The 24,105-nt window shown below is 34.6% G+C and overlaps 1 protein-coding gene across 2 annotated transcripts in view; it reads left to right on the forward strand.

The window, feature by feature from the left end:
• TPR (translocated promoter region, nuclear basket protein) overlaps positions 1-24,105 on the forward strand; it is a 69,668-nt gene that overhangs the window by 9,085 nt on the left and 36,478 nt on the right. For both annotated transcript variants that reach the window (XM_060643688.3, XM_060643689.3), the window contains 21 exons: positions 20-112; positions 758-838; positions 918-1,005; positions 1,730-1,870; positions 2,304-2,395; positions 2,668-2,865; positions 4,958-5,065; positions 6,210-6,436; positions 7,120-7,283; positions 7,935-8,068; positions 8,155-8,303; positions 9,316-9,478; positions 11,115-11,249; positions 11,726-11,866; positions 12,784-12,949; positions 13,940-14,106; positions 14,871-15,023; positions 15,480-15,596; positions 20,855-21,058; positions 21,378-21,562; positions 22,242-22,389. In XM_060643688.3, coding sequence (XP_060499671.2) covers positions 20-112; positions 758-838; positions 918-1,005; positions 1,730-1,870; positions 2,304-2,395; positions 2,668-2,865; positions 4,958-5,065; positions 6,210-6,436; positions 7,120-7,283; positions 7,935-8,068; positions 8,155-8,303; positions 9,316-9,478; positions 11,115-11,249; positions 11,726-11,866; positions 12,784-12,949; positions 13,940-14,106; positions 14,871-15,023; positions 15,480-15,596; positions 20,855-21,058; positions 21,378-21,562; positions 22,242-22,389 — 3,054 coding nt within the window. The remainder of the gene's footprint in view (positions 1-19; positions 113-757; positions 839-917; positions 1,006-1,729; positions 1,871-2,303; positions 2,396-2,667; positions 2,866-4,957; positions 5,066-6,209; positions 6,437-7,119; positions 7,284-7,934; positions 8,069-8,154; positions 8,304-9,315; positions 9,479-11,114; positions 11,250-11,725; positions 11,867-12,783; positions 12,950-13,939; positions 14,107-14,870; positions 15,024-15,479; positions 15,597-20,854; positions 21,059-21,377; positions 21,563-22,241; positions 22,390-24,105) is intronic.

Raw genomic sequence — 24,105 nt, forward strand, 5'->3', positions numbered from 1 at the left:
CCAACTCTCTTGTTCCTAGGTTTCCAGAATGGAAGAACAGATGAATGGCTTGAAGATGTCAAATGAGAATCTTCAAAAACATGTAGAAGAGCTGTTGACCAAACTAAAAGAGGTATAGAAGACCACTTTAAAATTTCTCTTTTATAAAATCGTCAAAGCATTTATAAGGCGGGGCGCCTGGGTGGCTCAGTCGGTTGAGCTTCTGACTTCGGCCCAGGTCACGATCTCACCGTCTGTGAGTTCGAGCCCCGCGTCGGGCTCTGTGCTGACAGCTCAGAGCCTGGAGCCTTCTTCGGATTCTGTGTCTCCCTCTCTCTCTAACCCTCCCCAGCTCATGCTCTGTCTCTCTCTGTCTCAAAAATAAAATAAAAAAACATTAAAAAAAATTTAAAAAAAAAAGCATTTATGACGCTATTATTTTTAAAATGATTTCATGTTGTGAACTATTTCTGGCACCATAAAATGGCCAGGATACTGATATGATGTAGCTAGGTTAAAATAGCTAGACCCAGAAAAGGCAATCACGTAGTTTATCCAATATCCAATATATTGTTTGAAAATGAGTATGGTTAATTTTAGTATTTATGTATTACACTTTAAGATAAAAACATATTTTTGTTTTTAAGGTAATTCACCTTTATCATGAAAATTGATGTTAATTTTTATCTCTTTGTAAATTGTATTTTTTATCTTAGTCTTTGATAAGCATTCTAAATTCAGTTCAGATGAGACTGCTGTAATTGGGTCTTTTTTGCAGGCCAAGGAACAGCAGGCCAGTATGGAAGAGAAATTCCACAATGAATTAAATGCTCACATAAAACTCTCTAATCTATACAAGGTAAATGCCCAGCCTCACATTTTAGTGTCCTACTGTTGCATTTTTGGATGTCAAATAACTTTGTAAGATTAAATTTTAGAGTGCTGCTGATGACTCCGAGGCAAAGAGCAATGAACTGACCCGAGCAGTAGATGAACTGCACAAACTTTTGAAAGAAGCTGGAGAAGGTAAGATTTAAATTATGGGGATTATTTTTGGTTTTAGATAAAAGGTGTTTTTTTTCTTCACATTTGTGTAGGTTGTTGGATTTGGAAGGCAATCTTATTAGAGACAAAATTTGGTATAGAAGAAAGATTCTTGGAGTAAGAAACTTTGAATTCTATTTTCAGCAGATATTTTCTATTTTGAAAATAGAGTTAGCTACTAGTTTTCTGTTTTTTTCATCTTATAATCCTATATATGGTCTGATTTCTAAAGGAAATTTTTCTTCCATTTATGAGACACTTACTTGATGAGTAGTTTGGGTATTCTCTTACTCCATAAATAAGCCTAACATTTCAGTTTGTAAATTGTGTCTTTTAGGGTCTTTGATTTTCTTATATTCTTCATTTTCGTATGATCTTTTTCCAGTCATTTTCTGTGTTCTAAAGATCAGAATAAAGCCACTTCTTTACAATCTGAATTTACGTAGAGCCACTTCTTTACAATCTGAATTCCCTTATTTTCCCCTTAGATTGGAGACATCCAAAGGAGAAGTAGATTCACCAGGCTAGGACATTTAAGGAATGTAGAGCAAGAACTTTCAGAGGGTGACTGTCAGCCATAAACCATAGCCTGTCTACAATTTAATGTTGTCTACTGAAGGGAAAAATAATGACTATTCTGTTACGTTTTATAAACTTCCAAGATTTTAATTGTATGTTTGGATATTGTCTTTAAAAATGTTTTTAGCCAATAAAGCAATTCAAGATCATCTTCTAGAAGTGGAGGAATCTAAAGATCAAATGGAAAAAGAAATGCTTGAGAAAATAGGAAAGTTGGAGAAGGAATTAGAGAATGCAAATGACCTGCTTTCTGCCACAAAACGTAAAGGTATGGATTAATAGGTACTTAATAATGGTTTGAATGAAGTACTAGAACTTCCTACATAGTTCTTACTAATTTCCGCTAATAGTATTTCTTTATCAAGTTGTGATAAAGGAAACTCCATTAATTTATAGAATTAGAATTTTTTACTTTAAAATTAATATCTATCTGTATCTTTACTATATTGTCAAGTATAATTATCATTTGATCACACATAATTTATGTGTCAACTTCCAGAATATCTTTAACTATACTTAACTGCATGATTTTTAGAATTGGATTATGTTACCTGACAATTTGATACCCCATTGTAAAATCCACATAGGAATTTGTATGTAATGCTTCATAGGTGTCACATTTTACTCGTCTTGAAAAAACTGTTAGTGGCTTTAGTTTGAAATATTACAGAAATACACTAGATTCCTATGTCTTGGCACAGGAGCCATATTATCTGAAGAGGAACTTGCAGCCATGTCTCCTACTGCAGCAGCTGTAGCTAAGATAGTGAAGCCTGGCATGAAATTAACTGAGGTACGAATGGTATTTAAATCTTACTGTTTTCCTTCAGCAAAAGGAAATTTGCTGAAATTTAATGCTGAGAAAAATTATTCTTAAAATCATCTGATGATTTCTTGGAACATTCCAAGAAAAGCTTTCTTGGTTTCTGGTTCTTACAACATAGTAAATAAACATTAATGTCTTATGTAAGTGCTAACACATATTTATTATGAGGCTGTATCAATTACAGGTATATACTTTTGTTGTTATGCTCAGATTTGAAACAATCCCTCTTCTCCTTTCAGCTGTATAATGCTTATGTGGAAACTCAGGATCAGTTGCTTTTGGAGAAACTAGAGAATAAAAGAATTAATAAATATCTAGATGAAATAGTGAAAGAAGTTGAAGCTAAAGCACCAATTTTGAAACGCCAGCGTGAGGAGTATGAACGTGCTCAGAAAGCTGTGGCAAGTTTATCTGTTAAGCTTGAACAAGCTATGAAGGTTGGTTCCATTCTTAAATTTTAGCTGTGGGAAAAATCTAGATGACACATGATTTACTAGGTAATTCTTTCCTAGAATTAAAGTGTTTGAGTTGGGAAAGGCTAATCGTGCTTTTTCAGCAATAGGGTAATTCTACTTTATTAAACACCTGTAATAATGAAATGTTCTATTCTTACTCTGCTAAAATTATGGGAGCCTTTTATATTTTTTAAGACATTAGAGATGTTTTCTGTAGGATTCTCTAGTGGATGATGAATAGCCAAATCTCGCTGGGCTTCTCTTCAAATTAAAATAACAGTCTCTTTGTAATAAAACTCTTTTAAATTTGTCACAGTCATTCCTTGTCAGTCAGGTTCTGATATTCTATCTAGAAATGGTAACATTGTTTGACCATAGAGAAGAACTCCTTTTTTATAACATTTCATAATTTGGCAAATATTTATGTACATTATTTTGTTAACTGTTCTTTGCCAATTGGAAGTACCAAGGAAATTCACAAATATCTTCCCTTTTAAGGTTCCTTTTTATTAGATAATGATTAAAAAACTTTCTGATAATTTTGCTTTTAGGGTACAACTATTAATATTACTGAGAAGTAGTCAAAGTTTATTAAACAAATTTTATTGAGAAAATTCAGTTAAATCCATTTGTATCTGCTGTTCTAAACTGATCAGTTTCTTTTTTTTTTTTTTTTCCTGGAGATTAGTATAAATAAATAGGGTCCTTAATTCAAACTTAAAATTTTGTTGCTGTTGCTATTTTGTTGTTTACTTGTCAGTTTAAATCAGGGTATATTATATTTAATGGTCTCTTTCTCCTGGGTTATATGACATCTGTCAGTCTTGCCTTGACAGAATATTGGCATTTAAAATCTGCACACACACACACCCCCAACCCCATTGTTCGAAAAGAAGTCCCTTGGATATAATTACATCATCTTGAGTTTCTCACTGTTGAGAGTGTTTTGCCTGGAGCTTATTGTCTGAAGAGGATAGTGAAGTAGAGGGGCAGATGGTCATTGTGGAAAAAACCTATTTGTTTTTCACTAATGTGCAGGTATAACAATAAAAATCCTTTACATACTTTTTTAAAACTAGTAAAGAATTTATAGATAATTTCTGTATTTTCTTTATAGTAGAATCTTTTGTCCATAACCAATATCATGTGTCCTCCAGTCTAGATTCTGTGATGTTCATTTGTTAGATACTTAAGAGTTTTATAACCAAATTGCTTCTTCCTTGGCATCGTAGTTAATCCCATTTTAAACTCAGCAGATTTGTATCATTGCCATCTCTCATGAGTATTTGCCTTCTTCATTTTGTTACATACTTGTTTCTACAGAAAATGGTTTATGCATACCTTTAGGGCAGTGCATTCAGGTACTTGAAACCACAGGATAGATATGAGCCATCTTTCACTTGGATAGTATTTAAAACATTATTATGTAAAAAAAAAACTCATCAAGAGGCAAAATTTGTATGGATTTGAGATAAAGTATAAGATTTCAACAAACTTTGTGCTTTTTTCAGGCTCCTTAAAAGTATGCCCCTAAATCCCTAGTGATATTGTGATGCGAAACTTAGCAAGGCACTGCTTATGCTATTTTTTTTAACAGCCTTGAAACATTGGCTATTGCTTCTTTAGAATTAATTCCTGATGCCTTTTTTATACAAGTTTTATGCATCCCTTACCCAACATTTTTTACTTTTGATATGTATTTGCAGATAAGCAACGTATTAATGATTAGCATTAAAATACAGTCCTTTGTTTTCATCTCAGTAACACAGCTTTTGAGAGTATTTGTGTGATGTTATTTGATATACACTATTAATTTCATGTGGTTGTATAATTGTAATTTGCAGTTAATTCGGAGTGGCAAATTCTCCATTGTTTGCATTAGCATAATGATAAGCAGTACTTGAGATATTAAGAAGTGTATGTGTTCATATTTGTAGAGAAGTAACTCTTTAGAAACTACTATTTTATACAGAAGTAGTTGAGCACTGTGTATTTTTATTGTTCATATAACTACTTTATTGGTATAGATCTTAGAAGGGAATACAGAATTTTCATTAGAATTTATGTTTTAAAGGAGATTCAACGATTGCAGGAGGACACTGATAAAGCTAACAAACATTCATCTGTGCTTGAAAGAGACAATCAAAGAATGGAAATACAAATAAAAGATCTTTCACAACAGGTTAGAATTTTTTGTTTCTTTTCTCTTTTTTTTTCTGTATAGACTGCCCAGTGGTGATCGAATCTGCAGGTATCTAAGATAGAACTACTGCATCTGAAGTTCTCATCAGTTAGGGATACTACTCTAACAGAATTATAGGCTAGTCATTGTTTTTTTGTTTTTTCATCACCCTTCCCATTTATATTTTAAGTACTTGATAAATTTTCAAATTGCAAGTACCGATTGTAATAAATGATATAATTCAGGGATAAGTAAAAGTTTCTGCCTCCTACTCAAGTCCCAGAATATAACCAGTGCTAACATTTTTTCATGTCTTTTTTCATATATATGCAGACACAGGTGAACATTCATGAACATGTATAAGCATTCCTTGTTTTTTGGTTTTTGGTTTTTTTTATTTATTTTGAGAGAGCACATGTATGAGCATGGGAGGGGTAGAGAGAGAGGGAGAGAGAGAATCCCAAGCAGGCTCCGCATTGTCAGTGCGGGGCTTGAACTCAGTGAACTGTGAGACTAGGACCTGAGTCTGAGTCAGAATCAGAAGTTGGATGCTTAACTGACTGAGCCACCCAGGTGCGTTTCCCCCCCACCCCCCCCCCAACCTCTTGTTTTTATTGAAATAAAACCATGCTATATGCATTACTCTGGGACTTTTTTTTTCCAACTGAGTAAGTCAAGAATGTAGATCTATCTTGTTCATATATTTTATCCTCAATTTTATGTGTAGGTTTACGCACATACATGAAAACCTCATGAATGGAATTAAAATCTATTTTTCATGCTGTCCTTCTTCCGCACCATACAATATATACATAAGCATGCAAGTGCAAGCATACACACACACAGGTATATATTTCTTTGTGTTTTATTTGGCCACTGTTTTACAAAAATGGGACCATCCTTCTAGAATTGTGAATTGGTGATTTAAAAAAAAACAACAGCTTTCATTGACACTTTTATAGAAATGAAAAATAGTTTTTCCCATTAAAATTTAAGTTTTAATATCTAAAACAATCTTGATATTAAGATAATTTAATATTGATGGCTTTCATAAAGTAATATTTTCATTTGAAAATTTTTATTCTAAACATTTCCAGAATCAAAGTCAATGCTATTTGATAATATATTAAAATTTTGTTTTTAGATTAGAGTGCTTTTGATGGAACTTGAGGAAGCAAGGGGTAATCATGTAATTCGTGATGAGGAAGTGAGCTCCGCTGATATAAGTAGTTCATCTGAAGTAATATCACAGCATCTAGTATCTTATAGAAATATTGAAGAACTTCAACAGCAAAATCAACGTCTCTTAGTGGCCCTTAGGGAACTTGGGGAAACCAGAGAAAGAGAGGAACAAGAAACAACTTCATCCAAGTAAGCAACTGATTACCTCAGTTTGTTTAGCAAAAATATTTATTAAAAAGTTCTTACGTGTCCCTAATAGTGTTGTAAACTGGGAATATGATGACTTAACGGAAAAAAGAATTGAGCAACAATACAAAAAAAATTTTTTTTTACTCTTAGGGATCTCAATTTGTGGATGAGATTGATGGTAAGATAGAATAAGGTATATAAATAAGTAGGATAATTTTAGTCCCGTGTGTTCAGTTCTGTAATGGCTAGAAGTCTGTCTTTGAGAGTGTAGAGGTGGAGGACCTAGCCTAGGTTTAAGGAAACAGACCAGGCTTCATGGAGAAGGTAATGTAGGAATTACTCAAGCAGAGTAACGAATTTTTTCCAAAAATGTGTTTGGTGCCAGAGAAAGAGCAGTGGCTAACAAGACGGAGATTTGGACTGAGTGGAATTGGTTTGATTTTTGCAAACAGATTTTTCAGGTGACATTGGTGAGTACCTGAGTCCTGTATGGTGGAGGTTTTTAAAGTGGTTCTTAAAATACCAGCAGAAGAAGGAAAAGATAAGAGAGACAAAACATTATGCTTAATGATAGATGGTAAAATGTTTATTAATTTATAGTTTATTGAAATACAGTAGAATTTATAGTAGATATTATAACTCAGTCTCAGTCATGTGAAATAGACTGATTTCTTTTCCTACAGAATCACTGAGCTGCAGCTAAAACTTGAGAATGCCCTCACTGAATTAGAACAACTCCGGGAGTCACGACAACATCAAATGCAGCTTGTTGATTCTATAGTTCGTCAGCGTGATATGTACCGTATTTTGTTGTCACAAACAACAGGAGTTGCCATTCCTTTACAAGGTAGGTTTTTACATATTATCCTAAAAAATTCCAAGTAATTTTGGGAAATATTTTTTAAATGTATATTATAGAATAGATTTTGCAACATAAGCAGTGTTTACTGATGGTAGCTTCAAATTTATCTACTATATGTGATTGATCAATCATGACATCACCAATCCTAAAACATATAATCATTTTAGGTATGACTAAGAAAGAAGAAATTCTGACCATTGTTGACAAGTGTGCATCTTAGAATCCATGAATTACTATATTTGTTTATTTTTAAGTATAGTTGACATACAATATACTATTAATTTCAGGTGTACCTCATAACGATTTGACATTTGCATACAACATGAAATGACTCCCACATTCTATAAGTCTAGTTACCTTCTGTCACCATACAGAGTTAACTCACTATCACTGACCATATTCCCATACTATACATTACATCTCCATGACCTTTTAGTTATGTCTTGTTTCACCATTTCATTTGCAAATATTGTCTCTAACCAGAAACTGAAAGTGATCATGGTAGATTGTTCATTAGATTCCTTCTTTCATAATCTCTGTAATCTTACTGTTTCGTTTAAATAAGTCGAGCTTGTTTATTTTGGCAATGCCATATGTACAAAGAGATGTTACATTATTACTTTTACATTTCTGAAGCTTCAAGTTTAGATGATATTTCTCTTGCATCAACTCCGAAACGTTCAAGTACATCACAGTCTGCTTCCACTCCTGCTCCAGTACCTGTAATTGAGTCAGCAGAGGCTATAGAAGCAAAGGCTGCTCTTAAACAGGTAAGAACACACCATGACACTTTTATCTTGGTTAGATTCTTTGAGAACACAGGTGGTCATCTTTTAATAATTTCATCAATATTTAGTTGCAGGAAATTTTTGAGAATTACAAGAAAGAAAAGGCAGATAATGAAAAAATACAAAATGAGCAGCTTGAGAAACTTCAGGATCAAATTACAGATTTGCGATCACAAAACACCAAAATATCTACACAACTAGATTTTGCTTCTAAACGGTAAGTTTTCTTTTATTCATAAGTTAATAGTCTTAGTAAAAATAGTCTGAACTTTAATATTCAGTTGAATCCAGTTCAAGGATTAGTTTGCAAAAGTTTACTCATATGTGGACTATAATCCAGGGCTGTGGGGGTTCATTTTTGAATATTGATTAATGATTCTCTTGGGCATTTCCTAAGTAGGCCAGGTAGTTTTTTAATAAGTTGAAATTGATGTGAAGAATGTTGCTGGTTTTCCTTCCTGAGATTGAACAATCTACTGTTTCTATAGGACGAAATTATTTCATAAATGCATAAGAGGATGAGAAAAATGTGAGCAAATTTCATTCAGCCTTTTCTAGGTAGAAGAGAAGCAAGCACTAGACAGTTAATTTTGAGAAAATTCACTTTCTTGGTCATTTATAAAAGTAATAGTAAACCTCATTTTATAGTTTTAGTAGGTCTATCAAATACTTGTTAGTTTAGTAAGTTAGAATGAAATGTATTTCTGTATACTGCATGATAAAACTAGGTTTTTGTAAGCATATGGCAGGTTGTTTCCTCCATACAGTCCCAACAGTTTGATACCCCAGATATAAGCACCTTTTTTCCCCTATGTTAATAACTGTAGCCAGCCATTTGTAGGCTTTCAAGCACATAATAGAAAGAATTATAGAGGAAAAAAGGATCTGCAAAACTCTAACCATGCATAAATAAATTGCATTCTGTATCGTGGTGGGTGTTTCATGTATCAACATTATATTGGTGCTATTTTGAATGTGATCAAAATTCTTAGCTTAAAAAGAATCAAAATCTAGCTTAAAAAGTTAATTCAGCATGAAATGAGAACTTAAAGTTTACTTAGAATTTGAATTTAACTGTTAAATTTGGAGTTGAAGGTTTTACATTATTACACAAGGTACTTTTTTTCATATTGTTAATCGTGTGAAATTAGTCTGTTGTAAAGTTCTTCAAGGAATAAGCTAGGATTCAGTATTTCAGTTGCTAATGGAATTCTTTTCTCTCACATAAGTTATGAAATGTTACAAGATAATGTTGAAGGATATCGTCGAGAAATAACATCCCTACATGAGAGAAATCAGAAACTTACTGCAACAACTCAAAAGCAGGAACAGATTATCAATACAATGACGCAAGATTTGAGAGGAGCAAATGAAAAGCTGGCTGTTGCAGAAGTGAGACCAATTTCCCTCATCTGATTTGCATTGTAAATTGCATTTGGCATGTGTTTTTTAGTTATTACTTTGATTCCGCTGGTTGATATGATACAGGTGTTTGAGAGGTTTATGGATTTCAAGTCTACTTATTTGTTAGAAAGAGAGTGCATGTGCGCTCAGGGGAGGGGCAGAGAGAGGGAGAAAGAGAATCCCGAGCAGGCACCATGCTGCCAGCATAGAGCCCCGTATGGGGCTCGAACCCACAAACTGAGATTATGACTCAAGCTGAAACCAAGAGTCACACGCCCAACTGACTGACATCCCGGCTCCCTGATTTCAAATCCTTATTAGCATAGTTTCTAAATACCTAGTTGTGCATCAGTTTAGTGATTGTTTCTATCAAAACTAAATGGGGAAAGAAATTTGCTTTTCTGGACTAAGATTTCTTTACAGGTCTTCCATTTCATACTAAATTTGTAAATCACTGTTTCTGTAACAGACAAATGAATATTTCATTCATTCTTGCTCATTTGTGATAAAAATATAAAAATCTTATAAATTATATTTCTGAATTTCAACATGAATACAAATATCTACTAGAAATTGGCAGTACTTTCAACTATACTGGATTCTTGATGATGAATTTCTATTTAATGTTTTACTGTTCTGTAAAGTTGTCTCACAACTTTCTGATCATTGTGAGCTAGGTGCACTTGTCCCCCATTTTACCGGTTGAGAAACAGATTCAAAACTTAAATGATTTCCTGTTTGAGATAGTCGTGAGAGATGGGTTGGTTGGGACTTATACCTAGGTTTTCTAATTCTGTTGGCTACATCCCTTCATTTTTATATGTTTCCACTCATTTGTGGGGAATGGACAGCATCATTTTTTCAAACTGGGAGAGTAAGTTTTATGATTGCTCATTTATGATTTATGGTGTAGTTATGAATACTTTGAGGATATTTGTTTTCAGAGCACCCTTCCAAATCTCCTGAGACTCAGAGTGTACTCTTCATGAGGCAGAAAAAATGGAAATAAATCCGTCATCATTCTCAAACCAGATACTTAGAAACCAAGCTTTGGTTCTAAAACTTGCATAATTTAATAATATATAGGTATGAATGTAGCAAAATTTTGCAATTTTGTTTTACTCTGATGTTTTAGGTTTTTTTGTTGGCTGTTTCAAAGTCTGATTTGTTAAGAGCAGAGAAATCATTAAGTATTTGTGGTAATTGCAAGATTTTTTTCCTTTGGTCTATTGATATTCCCATAATTTTTGCTTCATATTTTAACACCTGAAAATTAAGAGTTATAAATTCTTATGTAATGAAGAAATGTCCTCGTCTCTAATTAGCATTAAGAAATAACAATGAGGGGGGTGCCTGAGTGGCTCAGTCGGTTGAGCAGCCAACTTCGGCTCGGGTCATGATCTCACGGTCCGTGGGTTCAAGCCCCGCGTCAGACTCTGTGCTGACAGCTCAGAGCCTGGAGCCTGTTTCAGATTCTGTCTCCCTCTCTCTGACCCTCCCCTGTTCATGCTCTGTCTCTCTCTGTCTCAAAAATAAATAAACGTTTAAAAAAAAAAATTAAAAAAAAAAGAAATAACAATGAGGGATCTTTTAAATTTTTTCTTTTACTTGTATTTGCCTCAAGGTAAGAGCAGAAAACTTGAAAAAGGAAAAGGAGATGCTTAAATTGTCCGAAGTCCGCCTTTCTCAACAAAGAGAGTCTTTGTTAGCCGAACAAAGAGGGCAAAACTTGCTGCTGACTAACCTGCAAACAATTCAGGTAACCAAAAAAAAAAAAAAAACCTGTAGAAAAAAATGTTCTAGTTAAATAAGTAGTTTTAACATTGCATCCTCTCAGGTTCTTAATTAGAACATTTTTCTGTCACTTTTGTCATGCATTATATAAATAAAACCTTGAAAGAGAACTGATTGAAACCGTGTATTTAGCAGTTTTCACCCTCAAATCTATATTTACAGAGTCCTGTGCAGTTGAGTTGTTTACAAGATTAAATTTTTGTTTTTATTTTTTATTTTAAAACTTCAGGAGGTCTGAATGACTATTGCAATATGTCTCTTTTCCTTTATTAAGTAGATATTTTAATACGAAAAATGTCAGAAGATTTTTTTGGTAAATGTTCTAGATTTTAATTTCTTCATGTAGAAATGGGTTGTAATGCTCTATAGCCTTTCATTTTCTCTGTATTACTTTTTTAATTTCTTTCTTAAGCATAACCAAAAAATCTTTTTTTACCTTAGGGAATATTAGAGCGATCTGAAACGGAAACCAAACAAAGGCTTAGTGGCCAGATAGAAAAACTGGAACATGAGATATCTCATCTAAAGAAGAAGTTGGAAAATGAGGTGGAACAAAGGCATACACTTACTAGAAATCTGGATGTGAGTCTGTTAGTGTTATGAATTTCTATAGATTGTTTATTTCTGGAAATGAAGCTGGTATGTAGGTACACTGCCATTTCCTGTTGAAGCATGGTTTTGAAGAAGCTGTTAGTTTTCCTTGCCTCCTTGTGTGCCTAATAATTTTTGGTTGGGTGCTATATATTGTGAGTTTTATCCTATTGGGTGCTGGATATTTTTATATTCCTATAAATCCCGTGTTTTTTTCTGGAATGCAGCAATTGAAAATAATTTGATTCTCTTGAGTGTTGCTTTTTATGATTTTTTAGGCAGGTCCAAAGCAGTGCTCAGTCTGTAACTAATTATTCCCCACTATTGAGACAAGATTTTCCTGTATACTAGTCCCAGTGTCCAGTGAATTATGAGTTTTTTCATTCTGGCTGCTGGTAATTGGCATTATTCCTGACTCTCTGTGAACACCAGACACTCTTCACTCAGTCTCTTTGGATGATTCTTAAGCCTGTCTGGGGTAATTTCACATGTATGTACTGATGACTATTTTGTTGAATATTCAACAGGGATCCTCTGCAAATCTCTTGGGTACTCTATCAGTGCAGCTCTCTGTGATAGTCTATCTTAGGAATTAGGAGCTAATTTAGTCTTCCTGTACTCTCAGTAATGTGTTCTTAGTTCAAGGAGTCTGCTTGCTTCTGCCTTATTTCCCTTTCCCTCTGTCAAAGCCTGAACACACAGGAAGCTAGGAAAATTACAGGGCTTCTTTTGTTTCCTGTCTCAGGTATCACAGTTCTTTTTTTCAGTTATTTCAGATGGGAGGATGTATCTGATTTCTGTTACTCTATCTTGGCCAGAGTTTAAAGTGTTTTAAAATGATAAAGTGAACCTCTAGTTGCTTACCTGAAAGATAGTGTTTGTAGGGTTAATGTATCTTTTCTTCTTAGGTTCAACTTTTGGATACAAAAAGACAACTGGATACTGAGACAAATCTTCATCATAACACAAAAGAACTATTAAAAAATGCTCAAAAGGAAATTGCTACATTAAAACAGCACCTCAGTAATATGGAAGTTCAGCTTGCTTCTCAGTCCTCACAGAGAACTGGCAAAGGTAAATACACTAATAAATAAGTAAAGTGATAACAAAGTACTTTTTTAGGCTCATAACATACCCTGTAAATAAATAACCTATGTTCTTTTTGGATAATAGCAAAAGAGGGAAAAAAAAAAAAAAAAACAACCTTTTACTCTTCATATAGAAAAGCTGTTTTAGGCTTAAATTAATAAATTTGCAGACTCAGAAGACTGGAAATAGTTCTGCATGGCACCTGACCAGTTTTCCAGTTGTTGAAACCATTTATTGTTACTTGTAAAATGTTTCTTTTGAGGAGGATTAATACTTAAATCTTTAACTCTCCCGTGTTGAATCTGTAATAAGGGTCACTTGCAGAAATAATTCATTTGTTTGGTCTCTTTTAGAGTAGTATTCATAATCATTGCTCATTGATAGCCTTAGGTAAAAGATTTGTTTTATTAGATTTTGCTGCTTTTTGTGAATGTACCATTTCAAATGCAAAGCCTTTGGTCCAGGTAATCTTAAGAAAAACATAATATATGTACATGTGTAAATATATGATACATAAGTGGATGTGTAATTATCCAATAATAGTCCATATTGATACATCACATGATAAGAAAACATCCTTTTTAATCTGTAGTTTTTTCCTTTTCCATGGATTTTAGAATGAAAATTGGACTAAATAATTTAAGATTTAGTGTTTTAGAGTAAACAATGTTAAAAAAGTAAATAAGTAACCTGGTAATATCTTCAAGTAGCTTTCTCAATTTAGCTCAAATGTTTATTCTTCTCTTTTAAATATCTTCATTGTAATATTTGTAATGGCAGATTTCAAATATTTGATTTTTTGAAGAAGAAATAATATTCTGGAGAAATACCTGTTTTTATTTTGGTATTTAGTGTGTGTTGAAATATACTTTCAAGATAAGTACTTTTACATTTGAGCCTTAATCCTAATTTCACAAACTCTCTGATAACAGCCATTTAAAATGTTAGTTTTAAGAGAGCTCTTAAATCTTTTAGGTCAGCCTAACAACAAAGAAGATGTGGATGATCTTCTGAGTCAGCTAAGGCAAGCGGAAGAGCAGGTGAATGATTTGAAGGAGAGACTCAAAACAAGTACTAGTAATGTGGAACAGTATCGAGCAATGGTTACTAGTTTAGAAGAATCTCTTAACAAGGAAAAACAGGTATATTCAATTTTAAATTTAATTTGAATGCACTTTTTTTTTTTAATGTTTGTTTATTTTTGAGAGGGAGATAAGAGTATGAGCAGGGAAGGGAGAGAGAGGCGGAGGGGAGACACAGAATCTGAAGCAGGCTCCAGGCCCTGAGCTGTCAGCACAGAGCCCAACATGGAGCTCGAACTCACAAACCATGAGATCATGACCTGAGCCCAAGTTGAACACTTAACCAACTGAGCCACCCAGATGCCTCTTAACTTTTTTTTTTTTTAAATAAAAGCCTGCTGTGTGTAAGTACTATAGTAAATATGAGTTTGACGGATATCATTGTGTTTACCTTTTAAATCTAAAAAGTACTTCAGTCTAATAAGCCAGATAAAACAAAACACACAAAATTCAAAACTGATTAGCATTGATAGATATTTTTTTTAAGTTTTTTTTTTTAATGTTTGTTTATTTTTGAGAGAGAAGAAAGAGAGAGAGCAAGGAGGGGCAGAGAGAGGGAGACACAGAATCAGAAGCAGGCTCCAGGCTCCAAGCTGTCAGCACAGAGCCTGACATGGGGCTCGAACCCATGAACTGTGAGATCATGACCTGAGCTGAAGTCGGATGCTTAACTGACTGAGCCACCAGGCACCCTGATAGATTTTTTTTTTTAATACAAAACAAATGTTAATTTTAGTACTTGTGAAGTTTAGATTTAGAGAAACTAATTGTATAATTTTAGATGTGTATAATTTTTGTATTCTATTACCTGGATGGTGGTAAAGGTGACAGAAGAAGTACGTAAGAATATTGAAGTTCGTTTAAAAGAGTCAGCTGAGTTTCAGACACAGTTGGAAAAGAAGTTGATGGAAGTAGAGAAGGAAAAACAGGAACTTCAGGATGATAAGAGAAAAGCCATAGAAAGTATGGAACAACAGGTAAATTAGATTATTAGCCATATCAGTCTTTGTGTGTGTGTGTGTGTGTGTGTGTAAGGATTTGAATTAAGTAGCTTATTAGTTACCATCCAGTTCATTTCAACTGATACTGAATGGACACATATTTAACAATTTTAGTTGTATGTTTTACACTGCTTTGTAGGTCCGTATGTGTTTCCTTTTGAGTATTCTAGACTACTTTATGGTAGTAGATGTCAGTGCTGTTTTTTACAAGCCTCTCTGCCTGAGCATTAACTTTTGCAGATGTTAGTAAGGAGTGAACATAAGCTTGTGAAATTTGTGCAGTATTACCTCAAGTTATCTTTTAAATTTAGTAAGTCTGTTTGGGCCAGTAGGATTTTAAAAATTTGTCTTTAAAATAACCCTGGTTATTTTATTAATTATTACAATAATTGTCTTGCAGTTAACCCTGGTTTTAATGTTCTTCTGATTTAGTTATCTGAGTTAAAGAAAACACTTAACAGCGTTCAGAATGAAGTACAAGAAGCTCTTCAGAGAGCAAGCACAGCTTTGAGTAATGAACAGCAAGCCAGACGTGACTGTCAGGAACAAGTAAGTGTTGATCATGTAGCCAGTTATTGAGAAATGAGGTTTGATCCTAGGGAGCAGTTCTTGGAGTATCTTACTGCATCTTGAGGATTGGTAAACCATACAGAAACACAGTTATTTTCACCATTGTGGAACTTGCACTAAGATCAGCTGAAAAGTGTATGTGAAGACTAAAAGCAAATAGTGCAATAACCATTAACAAAGCAATCTTGACAAATGGGGAAAAATATAAAAGTACGAGTAATAGTAAAACTGAAATAGAATGGGAAGACGTGTAATGTTCTCATCTTTGAGTGGTATATGAATAGTCATTTGATTACAGTTCTTTATTGCTTATATATATTATGGTACGTACATGTATGAAGATTACTTCAGAAGTGGAATACAGGGGAAAATACTTCAAAGGTAAATTAGACAAAAATTATCCTTGGCTTATTGCCAAACAGTGTAACATTGCAAATTAAAATAAAAGAATGTATCAATAATTCAATATTCAAATAAATTATTATTTCCTTTTGTTTACTTTAAGTTTGTGTTTATGTATGTGTATGCACATGTATGTTACATATCGGAGTTGTTCTTAGCTTTTATTTTATAAAGCCTGTTGCAAATTGTTGTATCATCTTCATAAGTTTCATTTTGAACAGTTCTTTCATATTTCTTCCTTGTTTTGAGTTTTTTTTTGTTATGGTGGTTGTTTTTTCTCCAAATTTTTATTTAAATTCAATTATTAACATATAGTGTAATATTAATTTCAGGTGTAGAATTTAGTGATTCGTCACTTACATACAACACCCAGTGCTCATCCCAACAAGTGCTCTCTTTAGAGCATTACCCATCTAGCCCATCCCCCACCCCTACCTCCTTCCATCAACCCTCAGTTTATTCCCTATAGTTAAGAGTCTGTTTCTTGGTTTTCCTCCTTTTTTGCCTCCTGTGTTCATTTGTTTTGTTTCTTAAATTCCACATATGAGTGAAATCATATGGTATCATATGGTATGATTCCAAATTCTTATGGTATGATTCTTAAATTCCACATATGAGTGAAATCATATGGTATCTGTCTTCTTCTGACTATTTCACTTCGCATGATAATTTCTAGCTCCACCCACATCATTGCAAATGGCAAGACTTCATTCTTTTTTGTGGTTAATACTCCACCACGCACGCGCGCATACGCACACCACCTTTTCTTTATCCATTCATCAGTCAATGGACATTTGGGCCCTTTCCGTAATTTGGCTATCATTGAAAATGCTGCTATAAATATTGGGGTGTATGTGTCCCTTCAGATCAGTATTTTTATATCTGTAGATACAAAAGGTATTTATAAATATCTTGTAGTGGTGTAATTACTAGGTCATAGGGTTGTTCTTTTTTAACTTTTAAGGAACCTGTACATTTTTCCAGAATGGCAGAATGGTTGTACTTTTCCATCAGCAGTGTAAAAGGGTTCCCCTTTCTCCTCATCCTCGCCAACACCTGTTGTTTCCTATGGTGTTAATTCTAGCCATTCTGACTGGTGTGAGGTGATAACTCATTGTAGATTGGGGTGTTTTGTTTTGTTTTGTTTTGTTTTGTTTTGTTTTGTTTTGTTTTTGAGAGCGAGAGAGAGCACGCAAGCCAGGGAGAGGGGCATTGGGGAAGAGAGAGAATCCTAAGCAGGCTCCACACCCAGGACAAAGCTGGACGGCAGGGGTCAATCTCAGGACTGTGAAATCTGGACCAAAGCTGAAATCAAGCACTTAACCTACTGAGCGACCCAGGCTCCCCATCATTGTAGTTTTGATTTGTATTTCCTTGATGACGGGTGACATTGAGCATCTTTTCATATGTCTGTTAGCCATCTGGCTGTCTTCTTTGGAAAGTGTCAATTCATGCCCATTTCTTCACTGGATTATTTGGTTTTTTTGGATGTTGAGTTTGTTCTTTATATGTTTTGGATACTAACACTTTATCAGATACGTTCTTTGCAAGTATCTTCTCTCATTTTGTAGGTTACCTTTTAGTTTTGTTTATTGTTTACTTCATCGTGCAGCTTTGTATTTTGATGAAATCTGAAAAGTTTATTTTTGTTTCTGTCTCCTTTGCCTCAGGAGACATATCTAGTAAGAAATTGCTACAGCCAATGTCAGAAGAGGTTCCTGCCTGTTCCTCTAGGATTTTGATGGTTTCTGGTCTCACATTTAGGCCTTTAATCCAGTTTATTTTTGTGTTTGGCATTAAGAAAATGGTCCAGTTTCATTCTTTTGCGTGTTGCTGTCCAGTTTTCCCAACACCATTTGTTGAAGAGACTTTTTTCCTTAGGATATTCTGTCTTACATACGTCTGGGTTTTATTCAGTTCTGTTGACCTATGTGTCTGTTTTTGTGCCAGTACCATTATGTCTTGATGACTATAGCTTGAAATCCAGAAACGTGATGCCTCCAGCTTTGCTTTTCTTTTTCAAGATTGCCTTGGCTGTTTGGGCTCTTTTTTAGTTCCATACAAATTTTGGGGTTATTTGTTCTAGATCTGTGAAAAATGCTGCTGGTATTTTGATAGGGATTGCATTAAATGGATAGGTTACTTTGGATAGTATAGACTTTTTAACAATATTTGGTTTTCTAATCCGTGAGTGTGGAATGTTTTTTCTTTTTGTTGACTTCTGTTTCTTTCATCAGTGTTGTGTGATTTTCTTGTTTTCACAGTACAGATCTTTTACCTCTTTGGTTAGGCTTATTACTAGATATCTCAAGATTTTTGGTATAGTTGTAAATGAGAATGATTCCTTGATTGCTCTTTCTGTTGCTTCATTATTGGTGTATAAAAATACAGCAGATTTCTGTACATTGATTTTGTATCCTGAAACTTTACTGAATTTGTGTACCAGTTCTAGCAATTTTTGGGTGGAGTCTTTTGGGTTTTCTATATAAAGTATCATGTCATCTGCAAATAGTGAAAGTTTGACTTACTCCTTGCCAATTTGGATGCTTTTTATTTCTTTTTGTTGTCTGATTGCTGTGGCTGGGACTTCCAATACTATATGTTAAGTAACAGTGGTGAGAATGGACATCCATGTCTTGTTCCTGACCATAGAGGAAAAGCTCTGTTTTTCCCCATTGAGGATGATATTAGCTGTGGTTTTTGTATATGGCCTTTATTACGTTGAAGTATGTTCTCTCTGTCCTTACTTTGTGGAGGGTTTTTATCATGAATGGATGTTACACTTCATCATATGCTTTTTCTGCATCTGTTGAAAGGAGCATATGGTTTTTACCCTTTTATTAATGTGTGTATCACATTGATTGATTTGCGAACGCTGAGCCACCCCTGCAGCCCAGGAATAAATCCTATTTGATCACAGTGAATGATTCTTTTAATGTACTGTTGGATTTGATTTGCTAGTATTTTGTTGAGAATTTTGCATCCATGTTCATCAGGGGTATTTGCCTTTTTTAGTGAAGTCTTTGTCCGGTTTTGGAATCAGAGGGTAATGGTGGCATCATAGAATGAGATTTGAAGTTTTCCTTCCATTTCTATTTTTGGGGGCAGTTTGAGAAGAATAGGTATTATTAACTCTTCTTTAAAAAAAATTTTTTTTTTACATTTATGTATTTTTGAGAGTCAGAGAGACAGTGTGAGCAGGGGAGGGGCAGAGAGAGAAGGAGTCACAGAATCCAAAGCAGTCTCCAGGCTCCAAGCAAGGTGTCAGCACAGAGCCCATCGCGGGCCCAAACCTACAAAACATGAGATCGTGACCTAAGCCGAAGTCAGACACTTAACCAACTGAGCCACCCAGGCACCCCGTTATTAACTCTTTAAATGTTTGGTAGAATTCCCCTGGGAAGCCATCTGGCCCTGGACTTTTCTGTATTGGGAGATTTTTTATTACTGATTGAATTTCTTTGCTGGTTATCAATCTGTTCAGGTTTTCTGTTTCTTTCTGTTTCACTTTTGGGAATTTAATCTTTCTAGGAATTATCCATTTCTTCCAGGTTGCCCATTTTGTTGGCATATAATTTTTTATAATCTCTTAAAATTGTTTGTATTTCTATTGTGTTGGTTGTGATTTCTTTCATTCATGATTTTATTTGGGTCCTCTTTTTGATAAGTCTGGCTAAGGGTTTATCAATTTTACTAATTTTTTCAGAGAACTAGCTCCTAGTTTCATTGATCTGCTCTGATATTTGTTTGTTTGTTTGTTTCTCTGTTATTTATTTCTGCTCTTTATTAATTTCCCTTCTGGCTTTGGGCTTCATTTGTTCTTCTTCTGGCTCCTTTAGGGATAAGGTTAGGTTGCATTTTGGGGATTTTTCTTTCTTCTTAAGATAGGTCTATATTGCTGTGTACTTCACTTTTATGATTGCTTTTGCTGCATCCCAAAGATTTTAGATCATCATGTTTTCATTTTCATTTGCATCCATGTATTTTTTATTTCTTCTTTAATTTCCTGGTGGACCCATTCATTGTTTAGTAGGATGTTCTTTAAATTCCATGTATTTGTGGCCTTTCCACAATTTTTTCTTATGGTTGACTTCAAGTTGCATGGTGTTGTGGTTGGAAAATACGCATGGTGTGTGGTGGTGTGATCTCAGTCGTTTTATACTTGTTGAACCCTGATTTGTGATCCAGTGTGTGATCTGTTCTGGAGAATGCTCCATGTGCACTAGAAAAGAACGTGTATTCTGCTTTAGGATAAAATGTTCTGAATATATCTGTTAAGTCCATCTGGTCCAGTGTGTCATTGTTTGCATGTTGCTTTTTGCTTAGATGACCTGTCCATTGATGTAAGTAGTTAAAGTTCTCTATGGTTATTATATTATTATCAATGAGTTTGCTTATGTTTTTTATTAACTGTTTTATATATTTGTATGCTTCCATGTTGGGGGCATAAATATTTACAATTGTTAGATTTTCTTGTTGGATAGTCTCCTTTATTTTGATATAGTGCCCTTCTTCATTTCTTGTTACAGTCTTTGGTTTAAAGTTTGGTTTTAACTGATACTGATAGAAGTATTGCTATTCCGACTTTCTTTTGACTTCCATTTTCATGATAAATGTTTCTCCATCCCCTTACCTTTCAATCTGCAAGTGTCTTTAGGTCTAACATGAATTTCTTATAGGCAGCATATTTCATTAAATAGATACAGCGTAACTTCTAAGTATTTTATTTTGGTACATTTAGATTTTTAAAGAATGTAATGTGCATCTTTTCAGAAAATACTGACTAGCCTTATGAGTTTTTAATCTTGTGTCAATGGGGAAATAATTTCTTACAGGCTAAAATAGCTGTGGAAGCTCAGAATAAATATGAGAGAGAATTGATGCTCCATGCTGCTGATGTTGAAGCTCTACAAGCTGCCAAGGAACAGGTTTCCAAAATGGCATCAGTCCGTCAGCATTTGGAAGAAACAACCCAGAAAGCAGAATCACAGTTATTGGAGTGCAAAGCATCTTGGGAAGAAAGAGAAAGAATGTTAAAGGTATTATTATACATCATGATAGAGTATTCTGGAGAATTTAAAGGTACGGGGGTTTTTAAATATACAGTGATTGGAAAATCTGCTGTTATTGTTTTTTGTTTATTTATTTTGAGAGAGAAAGAGAATAAGCTGGGGAGGGGCAGAGAGAAAAGGGGACAGAGGGTCCAAAGCAGACTACTTGCTGACAGCAGAAAGCCTGATGTGGGGCTCAAACTCATGAACCATGAGATCATGACCTGAGCTGAAGTCGGATATTTAACCGACTGAGCCACCCAGGTACTCCAGAAAATCTGCTATTATGATAGACTCTTGTTTACAGGATGAAGTTTCCAAGTGTGTGTCTCGCTGTGAAGATCTAGAGAAACAAAACCGATTACTTCATGATCAAATTGAAAAATTAAGTGACAAGATTGTTGCCTCTGTGAAGGAAGGTGTACAGGGTCCCTTAAATGTCTCTCTAAGTGAAGAAGGAAAATCTCAAGAACAAATTTTAGAAATTCTCAGGTAAATCCAATAATATTCTTAATGCTTTATTTTGTGGTATACCAAGCACTGTGTAATGTAACTATAAATGCATAAATTAGGGAAGTGGGGGTTATCTGCTATTTATTTATAAAGCTCATTCCATTCCTGTTGGCCAACAAACCCACTTCTACCCTATCAGCAGTCACTTTTGACATTTAGACATAGGCCACGCTAAAGATATGACTTTAAGTTGAATCTGATAGTAAGAACTTGAGCGAGTTCTTTGAAAAACTAAATGCCTTTCAATTTTTTTTTTTTTTTTTTTATGTTTATTTTTGAGAGAGAGGCAGACACAGAATGAGAGTGGGGGAGGGTCAGAGAGAAAGACACAGAATCCAAAGCAGGCTCCAGGTTCCTAGCGGTCAGCACAGAGCCCAACCCGGGGCTCAAACTCACAACCTGTGAGATCATGACCTGAGCTGAAGTCAGCTGCTTAACCAACTGAGCCAGCAGATGCCCCTCAATTATTTTTTTAAAGATACACATTTCTGAAGCCATTGTCTATAATAAAAAGCATCTCTCGTTACTTATTAATGAAAACATGTAAAAATAGTTACTAACGTGAATAGATTTGTCATCTTAAAGATTATCCAAGTTTTAAAATGTTGTTTTGGTGGCATTTTTTTTTACTCAAATAAAATTTTATATATTCCTGTAGATTTATACGACGAGAAAAAGAAATTGCTGAAACCAGGTTTGAGGTGGCTCAGGTTGAGAGTCTGCGTTATCGTCAAAGAGTTGAACTTTTAGAAAGAGAGCTGCAGGAACTGCAGGATAGTCTCAATGCTGAAAGAGAGAAAGTCCAGGTATGTATCCCAAGCTTTAAGAAAGCAGTTTTTAAATCAAGAGAGCACATTTCAGTTTCTTGAAACGTAAAATTTAATCTGAAATAAGCGTTTTTCCTACACTCACAGATTATTAAACGTTATTAACTAGTGATACAGTGTAATGGTAAAAGACTAGTGGCAATCAGACTGCCTCGTTTAAAAAAAATTTTTTTGATGTTTATTTCTGAGACACAGAGAGACAGAGCATGAGTGGGGGAGGGGCAGAGAGTGAGGGAGACACAGAATCCGAAGCAGGCTCCAGGCTCTGAGCTGTCTGCACAGAGCCTGAAGCGGTGCTCGAACTCATAAACCGTGAGATCATGACCTGAGCCGAAGTCGGTCGCTCAACTGACTGAGCCACCCAGGCGCCCCTAGACTGCCTGGTTTTAAATTCTAGCTTCATACCGTTAGATGTGTGTCTTGGGTATATTATTTTCCCTGCTCTTAAATTTTCTCATCTGTAATATTGGGATGATAATAATAAGGATTAAGTGAGTTCAAGTACGGGAAGCATTTAGAAACATGTCTGGTGCATGGTGAGTGCTTAAGTAAATTTCAGTTCTCTTTTTTATTATTATAGTTGTCATTTGTATGTCAGTAATTATTCTGGGATAAAATTGTGGGTAGAAACTGCTACAGAACATTTTTTCCTCAGCAAGGGAGCAAAAAATAGTCAAAACTGTCAACCAAGAAAGGAAAAGAAGTTGCTGAGGTGAATGGATGGTCACAGCAAAAGCTCAACTCCTTAACCCACGCTACCACCCAGAAGCTTACAATTGCATGTGCTCATTCTAAGGAGATTCAATAATAGAACTTCACATCTGGAGGAAGGAAATTATGACCTTTACTCATTTATCTTCTTTTAAATGATAGTTGGAATGGCTGTTAGACAAAAGCCATCCAACCCCAGGGGAAAGTGAGTAGATTTATGGGGTTTATATTTTCATACAGAAATGAAAAGTTTCAGAATTATATCTTGACAAAAACCCATTCAAATATATCTCATAATATATGAAACCCTCCAATCAGTGGCATTAACATTTGGAGGAAAAAAAAGCAGAATCAGGATTTTTAAAAAGATGGCATATTCTCTCAGTGTTCCTTCCGGCAAATAATACTAGAAAATGCCCAACCAACAAAGTTAGATGGGAGAACCAGCTTTTACATACAATCGAAAGAGTCAAGAAATATCACACGTTATATAAAAAATAATACCCAAACATGAACAGTGTAGGATGGTAACCCTGTATCATAGCTTTTTTTTTTTTTTTTCTCTTTTTTTTTATTTTTTTTTTATTTTTTAATATATGAAATTTACTGTCAAATTGGTTTCCATACAACACCCAGTGCTCATCCCAAAAGGTGCCCTCCTCAATACCCATCACCGACCCTGCCCTCCCTCCCACCCCCCATCAACCCTCAGTTTGTTCTCAGTTTTTAACAGTCTCTTATGCTTTGGCTCTCTCCCACTCTAACCTCTTTTTTTCTTTTTTTTTTCCTTCCCCTCCCCCATGGGTTTCTGTTATGTTTCTCAGGATCCACATAAGAGTGAAACCATATGGTATCTGTCTTTCTCTGTATGGCTTATTTCACTTAGCATCACACTCTCCAGTTCCATCCATGTTGCTACAAAAGGCCATATTTCATTTTTTCTCATTGCCACGTAGTATTCCATTGTGTATATAAACCACAATT

Source organism: Panthera onca, chromosome F1 (assembly GCF_046562875.1).
Source record: "Panthera onca isolate mPanOnc1 chromosome F1, mPanOnc1 haplotype 2, whole genome shotgun sequence".
Classification (NCBI taxonomy): domain Eukaryota; kingdom Metazoa; phylum Chordata; class Mammalia; order Carnivora; family Felidae; genus Panthera; species Panthera onca.